At 40.9% G+C, this 16,578-nt stretch overlaps 1 protein-coding gene across 4 annotated transcripts in view; it reads right to left on the bottom strand.

Moving 5' to 3' along the window:
- Ikzf2 (IKAROS family zinc finger 2) overlaps window positions 1-4,909 on the bottom strand; it is a 156,011-nt gene extending 151,102 nt beyond the window's left edge. For 2 of the 4 annotated variants that reach the window (XM_059278299.1, XM_059278302.1), the window contains exons 1-3: window positions 4,784-4,909; window positions 3,220-3,268; window positions 2,300-2,407 (exon numbers count right to left, since the gene is read on the bottom strand). In XM_059278299.1, coding sequence (XP_059134282.1) covers window positions 2,300-2,407; window positions 3,220-3,268; window positions 4,784-4,813 — 187 coding nt within the window. In that variant the 5' untranslated portion in view covers window positions 4,814-4,909. The remainder of the gene's footprint in view (window positions 1-2,299; window positions 2,408-3,219; window positions 3,269-4,783) is intronic. The other 2 variants (XM_059278300.1, XM_059278303.1) reach the window with 1 other exon arrangement.
- Between the last annotated feature and the right edge of the window lie 11,669 nt (window positions 4,910-16,578).

Genomic DNA, 16,578 nt, shown 5'->3' with positions numbered 1-16,578 from the left:
GGACAAAATACATTTGAAGATATCTTTTAATGCGGAGAACATGTTATTTTCATTAATCAAAGTCAATGGCGTGTGTAAACGGAGAAAGAAACGAGTGATCTCACATAGGAGTGAATTTTCAGGCACCACATACAAAATTTATTCCAAGTTTCAAACATCCCAGTGACCGATTCTAGGTGTCTGTTCTAATTAACAGACAAGAGTCTTTCTTCAACTCTGTTTGCTTTCGCAGTCTACAATGCTGATATTCTCCTGGATCTCACAGAGAGGAAAAGTGGGTATCTTCTCCATCTAACACCTAAGTGGGTAACCTAGATACTGTAAATAGAGGCTACATAAAGGATGCAACAGACAGCTCTGAAGTGAGAGCCAAAATATTTAACCAGCAACTCTAAAAACACGGAGAGCTTAGCCAAAAGCTGTATTAACATGGAATTGCCATAGGCTAATAAATTTAAAAAAAAAAAAAAAAAAACCACAAAATTACCAAACTGACGTTTACTGTTGCTGGGTGAGAAAAGCTCAAAGTGTGGAAAAAATGCAATTCTTATTTGTCCAAATTAATCATTTCCTTACTTTGCAATGTTTATTTTTTAAAAAGAAGGGAAATGCCTTTTTGAATGAAGCAGTCAGAAAAGCAGACCACGAAGGGTCAACTAAGCAAATACTTTCTTAATAATTTTCTGGTTGTGACCAGGATGACAGTTTAGTCTGATCAACAGCTACTTTCTATTTTACATACTCAATGTTTTTAACAATAGCTAAAGATCAACTAGAATACAATAGAAACTCCTTGTAAATCTAATTTAACCTACGAGAGATTTTTATGAAAAAGTTGTTTCTAACAAATAACATATTCTACCAAAGTACTAATAACATTAAATATTAAAGTGCAAGATCTCTATATACTGTTACAGTAATATAACTTTTCTCAAATCAATAAGCATAAAAAAAAGTGCTACAAGATCCATCAAAAGAGAAGTAACAATATAATTCAGCATGAATCACTCAACAACATCATTACTTTTTCCTTTCTACATCATAGAGGGATTTCAAAGCCCTCCTCAAGAATGAAATTTTTTGAATAAGTTTTCCTCATTCATAAAAGAAAGAAAACTTTTAAATGAAATAAAGTCAAAGAGGTCAATCACAATTTCAAGTCAATAGCCAAAATCATTTGAAGGTAATGAAGTGAAAAATGTATTTAAGGGTAATTGATAAACCTTTGCTTAGAATTCAGAGGTCTTCACCAATTATGAAGTTTACAGCTTTCAAGTAACTTAAGTCAGCATAGAAGAGAGAACGAGAAAGGAGAACTTCAGATAACCAGAATTGACTTAATATTCTTATAATTAACTAGGTTATTTGGTTATTAAATCTCCAAAGAGGAAAAGATAGTCTCCTTCACCTATCACCCACGCAGAAAAGTTGTAAATTAAACTAAACTTAATATAAGCCATGCCCTTTCCACTTAAGACCATAACATATACCCAAAGTGCAAAGGAAACATCTCAAGTTGTTCTGAGTAGGAGGGGTAGACCATTTGCACTTAATTAACTAATCTGATAAGACATTTTAATTAAGAGACCAACTACAATCTTAACAAATAAAAGCATTAGACACTCACAGCAGGCCAATTGCCTTTTTGGTACCCTCAACAACGTATATTACATTCCAAATCAGAAACACCCAAAGAGCCAAAACTGCCATGCCTGCAAGCCCAAAACATGCTTCCAAATAGTCTTACTTCTTGTCTGGACAATCTAAAACAAACTGCTTTCGTCTTTGTTAAAGAAATGGATGTGAATGAGTGCCACAAATTGTCAATGACATCTCACTTCTAACTCCTTTACACTTTCACACTGCCTCCTCTGTTTTGAAAAAGCAAGCAATACTTCAATCCTACCACTGATGTTTTAGCTTCATACCAAGGCAACAAAATTTCTACTTTTTTTTTTAAATAACTACAAGGAAGCCTTTGGAAACGACACATTTCCACGATGTTTCATCAAGCAACAACAAATCTAGGTGTGAACCTTCAAGTCGAAACAATAGTCAGCAAATCCTAACACTTCTTACCTGGCACAGGTAAGCACCAGCTCGCAAACGCCACCTTGGGATAGTTCAGACTAGTAAGTAGGCTCATGGTTTATGAACGGAAATAAATCTGGGTTGCTCTTCCCTCAGCAAAAGCTACAGCAGTCACTACACCACAGAGTGAGTAGACCCCACAGACCTGACAAGTTCAAATCTCTCTCACTTGAGAATTTAAAAAAAAAAACATAAAATGAAGACTTACTGCTTGTCATGTGACTTGGGGAGGCGTGCTGTCCATTGGGTGTGCTTGAGGTGAGGTCAATGGCCATACTGGCGTGCTCCCCTTCGGGTGAAAGCTCATTGTCACCTGCTTTTAAAAAATAAAATCTTTTGGTTTCTGTTCTTCATCATAAAACATCTAATTACTCGGACTGCCTCACATTCAAAGGGCATGCAGAACTGAATGCTTAAGAAACATGCTTTTCTTTTAGGAGAAACTATAAAGAAATAAAACACATAGTAAATAAATGAAACAAAAAAAAAACTAGCCCATAATAAAAAAAATGAACAAACTTTATTATCATAAAACACTTTTACAGGTCAATGGGAATAGGAAGTATTTGAGATCCAAAATAGTTCTAGTGAAAACAGTATGTTTTGTTTTTTTAATAATCTAATTTAATTCTTCAATATAGAGTACTTAAAGTGAACATTTCCTAAAATGTTAGCTGGATGGCTCAAACAGAGCTTGCTTAAAAAAAAAAAAAAAAAGCAAAAACAAAAGTGAACTTAAGAAGCTAATTCTTTCATACTATGTGTCTGGAAAATTAGGTCACCTAGCAGTAAATCTTCAGTACACACCACACTAGAAGATATATCTGTGACCGGATGTATTCTAAATTCAAACTAAGTGGAGAAAACAATCAACTAGAAAACTCAAGATCTGTAAGCTACAATGACTAAATAATGCCCTTTATCAAATGAGTATGTTTCTATGTCCTCCTTCTTACATTTTGCTTCTGTTAATCCTTCCTCATTAAAAGGTAAAATGGTGACTGGCAAATAAAACCACAGAGTCCTAAAAACTCAAGGCTCAGGAATTCACATGCAGGTACCCGAGAAGCTAACTTTACTCCCACCCCCACCCCCCCACGCTGCAAATGAATGGGAATGAGTACTCACATGTTAAGTAGCCATCAATAGCCTCTGTTTCCATAGTCAAAGTGCAGTGCTGTAAAACAAAAGATCACCACCTTAACCCAAGGATGCCTCCAGGTATCTGCCAGGAAATCCTTAACTTATTGGAAGCCCCAAGCAGCTAGTCCATGTTGCTCCTGCAACCTGTGCCCAAGACACACGCTACAGTGTACTGTGTGTGCTCATTTGCCAGTCACTGAACTCTCTGCAAATGATCTGATCCCTGCTGGAGATAGGACAGGGAAGATAAGTGAGCTGTAAGATGGGCTGTAGCAAGCAAAGAAGGACGCTCTTACTCAAAAGTTACCTGTTTTATCAGAAAAAAAAAGAAAGAAAAAGAAAATGCAGAGGGGGTATACTTGGAATTCGCCAACTTCTAACTGCCATCTAAGTATTTGACCATTCGCTACTTCCCACAATCACACTATCGTTTGAGGACTTCCCTAGTATACAGACAGCTCTATTCACAATTGTTGCGAGTTGGTTCATCATGTTCTAATAGGGAGGGGAGAGCAAACAAACATAAGAAAACAACAAAACAAAAATACTGAGTGCTACACTGCATCTTGAAGACTTTGGTAGCAGTTGGCCAACTCTCCGGCTTGTATTGACATTTCAGCCTACCCCAAATTCTGTGTAAGCACCTGTTCAACGTACCCTTAATTTCCTGCCAGACTATGGCTGGAGACAAATGCCAAGCCTACTTAAGACATGCAGATTCCCAACATTTCAGAAACTTTCTGCCTGTGCACGAGGGGATCATTTTCGACCCCAAGTACCAGGGAATGGTTTTCATGCACCAATAACACAAAACAGAACTTAATCCCCAGAAACAAAAGTAAATTGCAAGGGACGACACCCCCTAGCTTTGATTCCATAATGAAAAGATCGATAATCTAACTGTATTCTTTTTGAGGGGAAAAGTTAAAGAATTGACAAGAGCTGAAAAGATTTTTTTACTTATTTTTTTTTTCCTTTGGCCCTGGTCCTTTTTGCCTTTAGTTTCAAAACTCTCACAGCAGCAGCAGCTAAATTATTCACAATGAGCCATTTCTGTATTGATCGCCAAGTATATTTAGCCCTGGCTCCTGGAATTTCTCCATTACTTACTGGAAAACAGGCAGCTTCACTTCTTGTCTCCAAAACCACTTCCCTTCTCCCCCCCCCCCCCCACTTCACCACCAGCCTCCCTCCCCCCCCACCCCCCAAAAAACTTTTCTTTCTTTCTTTATGGAATAATCAGATCAAATTCTCACCTCAGCAACTACATAGCAGTTAAATCCCGACCTGCTCTACTCTTATCAAATTCTTTCAATTATGATTACATAAGGCTTTAAAGAAAGGGATCCGTAAAGTTTAAAAGGGGAGCAGTTTCTACGGAGATCTTACAGAGGAGTCTACCTCTTTAAAAATGTACACATTTAACACACATACTGAAAAGAAGCGTCAGTTAGAAGCAAAAGAAGTCTGCCCCATCAGTGAACTGGTTACTAAACCCTCAGAGAAGGAAAAGAAAGAAAAAGGATCAAGAGAAACGAAATGTACATACAAAAGAAATTGTCCTTTGATTAAAATACATTCATCACCATTTCCAGCTCTGTCGGGAGATCCCAGCTTCTTCTAACCCCTCCAAGAGGAGGTGACAATGTCGGGCTGAAGAGAAACGGAGAAAGAAAGAAAGAAGTTTTTTGTGTCCCCCCCCCCCTTCCCTCCCTGGCCCCCTCCAGGCCAAGCCCCCTGCAGAGTTCAAGGCGAGGAGGAGGGAAGCACTTTACAGGTGGGTCATTCCAAGCCCGAATCCAGCAAACAGATCGGCTGATAAACAAAACCAAGAAATGAGAGAGAAGGAACACTCCCCCCCAACCTCCTCCTCCTCCTTCTCCTCCTCCTCTTCGTCCTCCTCCTCCCCCGCCCCCTCGTCCCTTTGGGATGGTCTAGTAGGAAAAGTCACTCAGGAATGGCACCACGTACTTTCAGGAAAGAGGAAAAAAAAAGAGAGAGAGAGAGGGAGGGAGAGAGGGAGAGAGAGAGAGAGGTCAGTCAGTGCTACAGCAATGCGATTAACAAGAAGAGAAAAAACTTGATCCACCGGTTCCTTAAGAATCGACCAAAAGCTAAGACGAGAAAACTGAAAGAAAAAAGGGGAGGGGGGGAACGAGGGGAGGGACAGTCAGGCAGAACCCAGCAAGGAACCTAGGCCAACTTCACAGGACTGTTTTGTGGCCTCTGGCAAAACAGAAAAAAAAAAAAAGAAAAGAAAAGAAAAAGAAATTAAATCTTCATTCCATCTCTCTCGCCCATACCAGAACCTGTCAAAGCGATTTAGCTGCTGCTTTAATACATGTGTCACATTAGAGTGGTTTTTTTGTTGTTGTTGTTATTATTTTTGTTTTGTTTTGTTTTGTTTCCAATCTCAACAGGATAACACCTTGTATCTAGACAGCTGCAATTTACGCCAGGCTATCCAATCTTTCTTCTTGGAATTCAAGTTAAAACAAAGCAAAAAACAAGTCCAAATCCATGACAGCTATAGAGATGAGAACTGATTAATCCATTAACATCCCAGAAGCAGATTACAAGGAGGGGACCGTACATTAAGGACATCATCTTCAACCAGATTCCCTGAGCGTCCTTTACAGAAATCGTTACCCCTCATCAGAGCCACGACCCGTCCCTCCCCAAAGAAAAGCGCCTATATTATTATTATCCCTGGTTAACAGCAACAAGTCATTCGATCACACCACACTGCCAAACAAGATCCCATATAATTACACTTAACTTTGAAAACACTCCCCCCACTTTGCAAACCATACACGAATTGATAGATCATCTATGAATCAGAAGACAAATAAAACAAGAGCTGTTCTTCCCCACGCAAAAAAGAAAAGAAAAGAAAAAAAAAAGCCAAGCGGAGATTTACCTCAGCCGTGCATGCAGTAAAATAATCCCATCACCCTTTTGTTTGTGTTTACTGTTAGTGTGTCCTCTCCCTCTCTCTCTCTCTTTCTTTCCTTGTGCCTAACGTGTGTTTGTGCACTGCAGTGGGTGGTGGAAACTAAGGCAGTGGATCTGTAGCTAAGGGTAATCCTGTTTTTACTTCCTCCATCTTCAGCGAGGAGCAGGGTTAGCCCGGGACAGCTGGTCAAACCCCGAGAAACCGATCCGGCGGAGCCCGAGCACATCTCCCCCGCCGGCCCCGGGCTCGCGCAGACGCCCGCGGGCGGAGGGCAGGCGGCGGCGGCGGCGGCGGCGGCAGCGGCGGCGGCGGCGCGGACGGGGACGGGGACGCGCCGCGCGGGCTGGCGGGGGCGCGCGTGCACGGACTGGGGTTGGAGTTGGGGGGTGGGTGGGGGGGGAGCGTGAGGGGCGGAGGGGGGGGGGGTTTCGTGTGCGAGCGCCCGGGTCGGTGAAAGCCTGCAAGGCGGCGAGCGAGCGCGCGGGCGGGCGGGAGGGGCGGGGGCGCGTGTCTGCGCGCTCGGCCGCTCGCTCGCTAGCTCGCTCGCTGGCTCGCTCGGCGCGCTCGGCAATCGATTACAGGACAAGTGCCGCGCGGCTCCGCGCCTCCTCCTCCTCCTCCTCCTCCTCCTCCTCCTCCTCCTCCTTCCCCTCCGCGCCCCGCGCGCCCCCCGCGCCGGCTCCGCCCCGCTCTCCCGCTCCCCGGCGCCCCGCGCGCGCCGACGCGCGCGCGCGCCTCCCGGGCTCACGTTCTCCGCTCGCCGCGCGGGAGGGACGATCGCCGCTTCCCCGAGCTCATGTCGGCCGCTGGAAGTTTTCGCTTCGGCCCGCCACCTCCCCGACGCTGGCTTCCTCCCCCCCCCCCCACACACACCCACACCCACCCCCGGCACCCGGGAACACCCGGGACCTGTGAGCCCGGCGGCGAAGGGGCCCTGGCGAGTGCGCTGGGAGACACGGAGAGCGACTGTCCCCATTGTGAAAGTGCTTTCCAGTGCAAGTTTAAAATTAGAGTGTTTACTTGCCGTTTATATCCAAGCCCGTCCCGGCGTGTGCCACATCCACCCCACCCCGAGTCAAAGGAACCGTGAGGGTCCAAAAAGTTGTGTCGCCTGGGAGTGTTGCCTGGCCTGATTGTCAATCACGACGTTGTTTGGGTGGGGGCGGGGAGGAGGAGCGGGGGGGGGGGGGGGGGAAGGTGGATGGGAAAGTATTGGAATCGTCCTGAGAAAAAACAAATGCATGTTCGGTCTACAAATAGCAGCATTTACTATCTTTCTTGGACCACAGAAAAGGGAATAGAGACTTCTATAATTAAAGGGAAAAGAAAATGAAAGGAGCTGAAAATACTGAACTGTGTAGCCTGGGTGGGTTAAGTTTGAAAACACACGAAATTATCAGGACTGGCAAACAGCACTTCTGAGAAACCGGATCGCAAATTGTGTAGAAAATCAATGCTGAAAGAGGAGCAGGCGCTGTGCCTCCCACTCCTTTAAAGAATCCCAGAAATAGTTGCTGAGAGTTTTCTCCCCCCCCCCCCGCCCCTTTCTGCTGAAGCAGGCGGTATGACACATTGAAAATAAAATCAACTTTCATCTGAAGCACCACTCTGCCCTGTGTTTGGATTTCGGTGTGAGCAAAGGATTCATTCACAGTGGTACACAACGGATACCCTAACAGCGTCTAATGTGTTTATTTTTACTTTTTTAAAAGCTTGTTCTGTGCATTGCAGTTATTAAGCAATTGTACTTGTAGGCTCAGTTCATTTTTTCTTTTCTTTTCTTTTTAGTTATGGCAAATGATGGTATTAAGAAAAGATACACCATTTCATTGGGGAGAAATCACTTGTTCTTGTGCTCAGGTTTTCAAATTTGTCTGATGACTTTTTTTTTAAGTTGCAGTATCTGTGACATTGTTAAAATTAAATTTGTAACCTATTTGTCAACTATCTGAATGAAATGTTTTTTGTTTTTTGTTTTTGTTTTTTTCTCCTAAAATAAGATTTGGAAAGGCCAAACTAAAGAGACTCAAGGAGTGATTCTAATCAATTCAATAGGCAGCAAATTCAGAAACCTGGAATGTGTGACTACACTATCTAAAGGGTGACATACTATACATAAAGATTTATATATATATAATATATATTATATATATATATATCTTATATTATATAAAATATTATATATATATGAAAGACGTCCTCTAAACATTCCTTCTCTTCTGAAAAGTAGGTTTCAATGTTCTAAGTATCTGCACAGTCATAGTGGTCCTTCAAAACGATGAAAACATTCAGTACTGAAAGGCAACGTCTTCATAGTGAAGAGCAACAGAGTTCATCTGCAGAAGAAGAGCCTTTGTGAAATCGGAAGGCTCCATCCTCAAGTTAGCAAACTACCATAGTTGATACAGTCCTTGCCCCTAGCTGACTACTGCTTAATTTAGATCCCTCCAAACTTACCCTGTTAATGAGTGCCTGTCATTGGTTCCCTAGTCGCCAGAGGCACACCTTCTCCCTCTAGTGGTTAGACCTCTAGTCAGTTTACTAGCTGCCACGGTCTTCCCCAAGAGTGGGATAATTAGGAAGGGACTAATGAAGCACAAACTTTAGGGGGCAACATTCTGAAGTGTGAGAATTAGGCCATCTTTTTAACATCGCATGTTTCTTTCTCAGGCAGACCATGATGAATTCAATTGGTCTGAAGAAGTCGTGAATATGTTTACAAACTAAATTGGGTGTTTCTGTTTCGTGCCTCAGAATTCTGTGTTCTTGGCAATCAAATCATACTCACAATGAAATTCATTCATGAGAAAGTAACCGTATATAAACTGTAGCAGTTCACTTTGTCCAAGATTGCCCTCCATGATATTTTGATAGCGGTTAAAGAGTGGATTTACTTGTGCCCTTGGCCATAGCTACACTGTATACAATTTGTTAAACAGCTCTATGATTGAACTGTGTAAGAAAAGCTGCCACCGGGAGAGTAGAAGAGTTCACAGTTATCTTGCTGGAAAATACAATGTTCAGTTTGGAGAATTTATGACAACAGAGCCAGACCTCCCTTTCTCTGCCCTTTCTCATGTTGCCATTTCCTTCTCATCTTTTCTGTTCAGGCTGTGGAAGCTGATCCTTCCCAGAACTGTTCCATAACTTGACATATTTCCTGTACAAGACAGTTGTGATATTCTATTCATGTGTTGATGTTTTTAAAATGAAACCGAGCTCCCAACTAGAATTCACTCATGTTTTTTTGTTTGTTTGGACTTTTTGATTTTCTTGTTTGTTTGGTTGGTTTGGTTTGGTTTTTCGAGAGAGGGTTTCTCTGTGTAGCCCTGGCTATCTTGGAACTTACTCTGTAGACCAGGCTGGTCTCGAACTCAGAGATCCACCTGCCTCTGCTTCCGGAGTACTAGGATTAAAGGCGTGCACCACCACCACCCAGCTAAAGTTCACTCTTGTAATGAACAGAGATTGTGTTTTATGAGTTCATTAGCTTCTCAGAACCAGCACACTGTTTGGCACTAAGTTGATAATAAACACTGAAGGAATATGGATAAAGAGGAAAGCACATATCCTCCTTCCATGTGTTAAGGTATTGTCAAGGAACAAACATAACAAGGATAAATTCTGACTCCCTAATGAGCTGGGTCAGCTCTTAGCTGTTAAGTCTTGTTACAAGTGTCCTTCGCTTGCTAGTTCTTCCTTATCCACATGAAGGATGTTGATGTCCTCTTAGATACTATCAAATACATTACACAGATATCAGTCGCAAAGGGGGCTAAATTGCACGCAAGATGCAAAATTCTGTACAAATGTAGTCTTGATTGAAATGCACTTCCACAATTCCTCAACTTCAAAACATATTATTTCTGGCTACCTGACAATTCAGGAAACCAGGTGACTAGCCATTGCAGCCCATTTAATTTTATAACCACTAAGTGCAATTAGCAAAAGAAACATTTTACAAGGCAGCATGGCTAGAAGATGAATTATAAAATATCATCATTTTTTTTCCTCCTGAATGGTTTGTGTTAACTGTTTTAGCTTCAATTCCCATTAAAGGGATTTGGATAAAATTCTCCTTCTTATCTTGTTTTGCCTTAGGGATTAATTCTACATGTTTAAGTTTTGGCTTTATTTTCAGTATGTAAGGGGTTAGGAGGACAAATTATATCATTGTGATTCTTATGTAATATCAAAGAAGAATTTTTCGAAAACTACATATACATTATGTTTTGATGTCTTCCTAGTGCTTTGATGCAACAATCTCACAAAGTACAAGTTGGAATATGCCCTCTAGAAAAAATGAAATTTAAAATGTACACATAGATGACTGCTGTTAATATTATATTATTAAGCAGGAGAAGGAAAGATGCTGTCTCGTTCTTGCCACTTAAAGAAGGAGTAGGAAGGCAGGAACTGAGGATGCCTTCCCTCGAAACTCTGATTTTGTTTCTGGCTTTTCAGAGTTTCAATGAAAACATTCTAAGATCCCAAATCCAGTTCCTAAGTCAGGATATTTGTACCTTCCAGCTCATCTCCCCAGGTATATTAAGAGTCTGGGGTCTGGCTGCTTGACCTGTAAGGTCTAAATCAGGAAGTTCTTTCCAGCCTCTCTATCTTGAACTCTGTTCTTTTAACACTCTTTTGTTTGTTTGTTTGTTTTTTGAGACAGGGTTTCTCTGTGTAGCTTTGCGCCTTTCCTGGAACTCACTCAGTAGCCCAGGCTGGCCTTGAAATCACAGAGATCCATCTGGCTCTGCCTCCCAAGTGCTGGGATTAAAGACGTGCACCCCCACCGCCCGGCTCTTTGAATACTCTTAAAGAGTGTTACTTTGCAGTCAGAGATAAGAATCTTGTGCAAATACCCACCATGTCCCTAGAATAGATAACATGGTTGAAATTTATACCTTGAAACATTGTTCTTTTCCAGGAAGCACTTCCGTGACACAGAACAGATGAAGAACTAAGGCCATGGCAGATGAAAGTTATAAACTGAGCAATAGACAAAGGAAGTGAGGAATTTACAGGTTTCAGAATACATGAAAACATGTATTTTTAAAGATGTCACTATAATCCGTCATAATTGCTTTTAAAATGCAAACGTGTAGCCGGGCGGTGGTGGCGCACGCCTTTAATCCCAGCACTCGGGAGGCAGAGCCAGGCGGATCTCTGTGAGTTCGAGGCCAGCCTGGTCTCCAAAGCGAGTTCCAGGAAAGGCGCAAAGCTACACAGAGAAACCCTGCCTCGAAAAACCAAAAAAAAAAAAAAAAAAAAAAAAAAAAATGCAAACGTGTTTGGCATTTGAAAAAGAAAAAAAGACTTCTATTTGTACAAAAATGGAGCTTCAAGCTACAGTAAATAATACCATGCAAAACCAATCCCATCTAAAAGTCCTTAGGAAGAAGTTCTAAGAAACCCAAAATGTTAGCACACAAAAAGTACAGTACAGTTTTTGGAATGCCCAATAAAGTATTGGCACAAAGAAACAAAAGCATCGATTCTCTAGAAACAAATCTCAGACGTAGCAGATAACAATAAAATGGAAAAAGAAAGTCTAGTGAACATGACATTAGTTGCTTTAGACATGGGTTAGAAAACAAAAACAAAACAAAAACTACTGTTAATAGCCCAGAATATTTTTAACAACTAAATTCAAGAAGTGGGAAACTTTAGTTTGCCAGGAATGGGAGGAAAAATCCAAAATGAACTTTCAATTGTGGAATTTGGAGGGGGAATGCAAAGAACTGGACTAAAGTTCTGAATGGCAAAGGGTGGGTTCTGCTGCATGGAGCCATTGGATGGAAGCTGACTGACCGATGGGTGACATCTCTCAAACCAATGTCAATAGCAACCCCATCCAGGCTTTCTAAAGTCGTGAAAAGCCCACGGAAGTCCCTGCCCAGCCATTGTGAGGAGCATCAACCTCTTCTAAACCAGCTTCTTTCAGTGGTGCGGTCTAATGACTTGCTTAGTCAATCTCACATATCCAGGGATTCAACCTCCCGCTTTTAGTAGTCAGAGGGTCATAGCCTCAGTAATGAAGAGCCTTAGAGGGATATACCTCGGCAGCCGTTTGTTGTTTGACAATTTCTAAACAGCAATGTGTACTATGAAAAGGGGATCTGGCTCAAAGAAAGGTCATCTACAGGTAGTGAAGTCAAATGTCACCCCCTCCCAGTCTTCAAGACTGTGGTTTAGAGAAAGGTTAGCTTAATATAGGAGTTAGCGTGGCGTTCTGAACTGTCTGTCTTAAGGTATGATGCAGAAAGGGAAAATAATACCATAATACTATTGGTACCTCTCCCCCAACAGCTACGTTCAACCTTCAAATGGTTCTTCACATTTGAGGTGATGGTGAGGCACTAGACACCTGGGAAAATCCCACACAGTAGACTATCACTAAAGGTACTATGAACCATGTTCCAAACACTTCTACACATGATGGACTGCTTTCTTTTAAATGTTGTATTATTGAGCAATTAAAAAAAAAAACCACATGTAAAATCTATAGCATTTTAGTTTTGAGACACGGTCTTGTTATATAGTGTTGGTTGGCTTAGAACTCACTGTTGTAGAACCAGTCAGGCCTCAAATTCCCAGTGATTCTCCAGCTTCTGCATCTCAAGTGCTGGGATTATAGGGGTGTGTTGGTGTAGGTGGCTAGCACCCTAGACTCATGGTACAGTTTGATCCAATAAACTGGAGTACCAGTTTGGCTAGAAGGAACACATAAACCATCATTGTTATAGGCACTTACCTTGTGACAAGTACTCAGGTAAAGCAATCGTGTTCTGTGTATTAGCTCCTTTGGAAACCACTATCATCTATAATAGAGTACATTCCTTCTTCTCTACATGAAGCTGAGGCTTGGAGATTTAATTGATTTTCCTAAGCTCCACAGCTTGAGAGCATTTCTAAAATGCCTATATTCAAAACCATCACACCTCTGTCTTTTTTAGTCATAAAATCTTGTTGTTGTTTTTTTTGTATAAACATTGCCCTTTCGGTAACTGTCCACTGAGAGAAAACTGAATGCCCAGCACATCCTGAGAAGATGAATCAAATGTGGAACCAAAGCAGAACTCTGATAACCCCGGTGCTAATCTACATATGAGCGGCAAACTAACTGGTATTTAGTGCTGTGTTACTACATAGGTGTTCATGACAAGCACTCTTCTGGACAGGTGGGTGATATGAGAGATCTACTGGGAATAATGTAAAGCAAGAATCACCTCATAACAAATTAAGTCGATGATGATGATGATGATAAAGATCAGAACAGAACTTTAAATTTGGGTTGGCACACATGTCTATACATTTCTTTTCAAAGGAGATCATTTCTGATCTACTGTCTGGACAAATGGGTTGATGATACTTCTCCCTGCTCTAGACTCTACCCACATGTGCATAGTGTGAATGGATGGTGTATGTGATAAACACTGAGATTTTAAATTGTTATGGAATTGTTAACTGATACTTTGGACCTCTCAGAAAACACAAATTGCTTTTGTTTTTGTTTGTTTGTTTGTTTTAGTTTTTGTTAATGAAAACAGCTGTCAGTTTAGGATTTTTATCTCACATTTAGTTTACAAATAGAATGAACATAGGCATAAAGAAAAGAAACTATGTCGGGCAGTGGTGGTGCACGCCTTTAATCCCAGCACTTGGGAGGCAGAGGCAAGTGGATCTCTGTGAGTTTGAGGTCAGCCTGGGCTACAGAGTGAGTTCCAGGAAAAGCTCCAAATCTACACAGAGAACCCTGTCTTGAAAAAAACAAAAACAAACAAACAAAAAATAAACTATGATTTTTTTTTGTATACAGACACTCATGTATCTAAAGCTACCCTTGAACTCAATATATAGCTGAGTATTATCTTGAACTTCTGATCCTCTTGCCTCCTCCTCCTAAGTTCTAGGATCGCAGGTGTGTGTCACCATGCTCAGCTTACACAGTCCAGAGGATTGAATTAAGGCTTTACTGCTTATTATTGAATCAAGACTTCTGCTTAGCTGAAAGTAATGTAAGAACTGGGCATGTACTCTCCCAACTGAGTGACATGCCCAGTCCTACATTACTTTCAACTAAGCAGAAGAAGGGAAATCATTGTGCATTTGAGGCCAGCCTGGTCCATAGAGTGAGTTCTATGCCATTCAGGGCTATATGGCAAGAGCTTATTCCAAAAACGAAACAAGTCAAATAAATTGTTACAGATTCTGCATATAGATTTTTTTCTCAGTAATACTACATTAAAACAACATAGAATATATAGTCTTTCTTAAAGCAAGGTTTATTTTTAATTAAAAATAAAATGAGACTTTTATTTGAAAATAAAGACACCATGAAGGAGGTTAATCAGTGGCTTTGGGGGGAAGTTAGCTAAAATTTAGCACATATTGAATTACCTGTTCCCATACAGAAGAGCTACCCTGAAAGTAAGAAATAATAAGAATATATGTGTATGTTCATAAGGTTGTTTTTATAAAATTTAATTTTTAGATATTTATGTTAGAGAATGAATTAAACTGATTGACTGTTTAGACAAAAATCTTACTTAATGGCGTAATATGGGTGGAAGAGAGGTATCTTCCTTGCACATCTGTGTAAATAATTCAGAGTTCAGTCCTGTTATGGAGTTGGACATTGCAGGTTGTACGGCCTATCGCCATTAGACAGTCTACCAAAAACCCCTTCATGAGTCTAAAACCAACAATAGCAATTATTGGATATTTTCACTTTCTATATGACTCTTCTTTGAGTACAGAGAATACTTGAAAATCATGTATTTCTCCATAAATAAATGTTATGGTTTTTTTTACATCCATTTCATATGAGTTTGAAAATGTATAGTTCTGCTTTCTAAGAACAGCGTAGTAGTGTAACTTTCAGCTTGAGTTATTGTCAACCCTTCATGACTAATATCCAAATCCTTGACTTTGGATCCCACAAAGACTATAGCATTCTAAAATGACCCTTGAGATTATAGGCTCACCCTGTTGCCTGCTTTAGGGCTTCAATGGGTCATCCTCCCTCCATCCAGTCACTCTACTGAAGGAGAGTCATGGAGGTCATAGTATTTCTGAGACAGCCTATCCAAATACACCCCCTCAAAATGGGGAGGGGAAAGCCCCATGAAGTTAAAAATGGGGAAGAAGACATGCATGACATCAAATGTTGTCCTTAATTGTGAAAGCAGAAGACAGGGCAGTTATTGAGGAGGGTATAGGAAGTGAGGTGATGGAGACCATGAATATAAACAATAAAGATGATTAGCTAGACAAAGAAAGATGAAGATTTAACTAGAAGATCATGCCGAGCTAAAGGAATATGTGATTGATTGATTAGATGTTTGGTTGATTGTTTTTCATTTAAAGTAATACTTCATCATTTCCCAATACTAATGGAAATGTTTCAACAGCAATGAAGGGACTGAAGGAAGAGAGCAGAGACTGATGAAGATGAGTCTCTGTTGGGCAACAGTAGAAAAGACTGTTACACAGTTGGCATGATGAGCTTCAGGTTAGAGAGGACATACCAGGCTGGATGTGGTGGTGCATGTCTAATCCCAGCACCCAGGAGGCAGAGGCAGGCAGGTCTCTGAGTTCAAGGCCAACCTGGTCTACAGAGTGAGTTTCAGGTTAGCCAGTTCTACACAGAGAAACCTTGTCTCAAAAAGCTGAGAGAGAGAGAGAGAGAGAGAGAGAGAGAGAGAGAGAGAGAGAGAGAGAGAGAGAACAAGAGAGAGCACAAGAACATACCTCTTGGGCTTGAAAAGAATGATGGGCACAGATGCAAGTTAATTTGTTAATTTTCATAATGGTAAATTGAGAAAGAGTTTTAAGATAATATCAGGGTTATTTACTAAGCATAAATGAGAGAGCACCAGATTAAGTTTGAAATAATTACTATGAAAAATATGAAGGGGATTAACTAAAAAGTTACAGAAAAAATATAATCAGTATAAAAGACCTATTTAAAGCTGGCACAAATAAGCCATAAATATGTGTAGTGCTATAGTTACTGTGGAGCTCAAAGAACAGGATAGTCTGGAAAATAATAAGCTACATGTTGAAAACTAAGAGGCTTTCTAGATGGTGAGCTAGAAGACGTTGAGTCAAGGATCTTCAGTTTAATTAAAAGAAGAATATTGGAGCAATGTGGCAAAGAGTAAGCTGCATAAAAGATACCAACAGACCCAGAACAGGGAGAGAGGTAAACAGAGAGAGACTAAGCCTGTGGGTCCCGATGAGCTTGTGTCTAAGGGGATGGCTATAAAAGATAGGGTCGAATAAAGACCAAAGAGTTTACATTTCTGATCGAAAGCAAGGAAAAGAAAGGACAGAAGTACTAAAAGTCGTAGCAGCTAAACTCAAGAGATGTAATGGTTGGA

Source organism: Peromyscus eremicus, chromosome 13 (assembly GCF_949786415.1).
Source record: "Peromyscus eremicus chromosome 13, PerEre_H2_v1, whole genome shotgun sequence".
Lineage (NCBI taxonomy): Eukaryota > Metazoa > Chordata > Mammalia > Rodentia > Cricetidae > Peromyscus > Peromyscus eremicus.
This window is presented reverse-complemented; position numbering and strand designations above follow the sequence as displayed.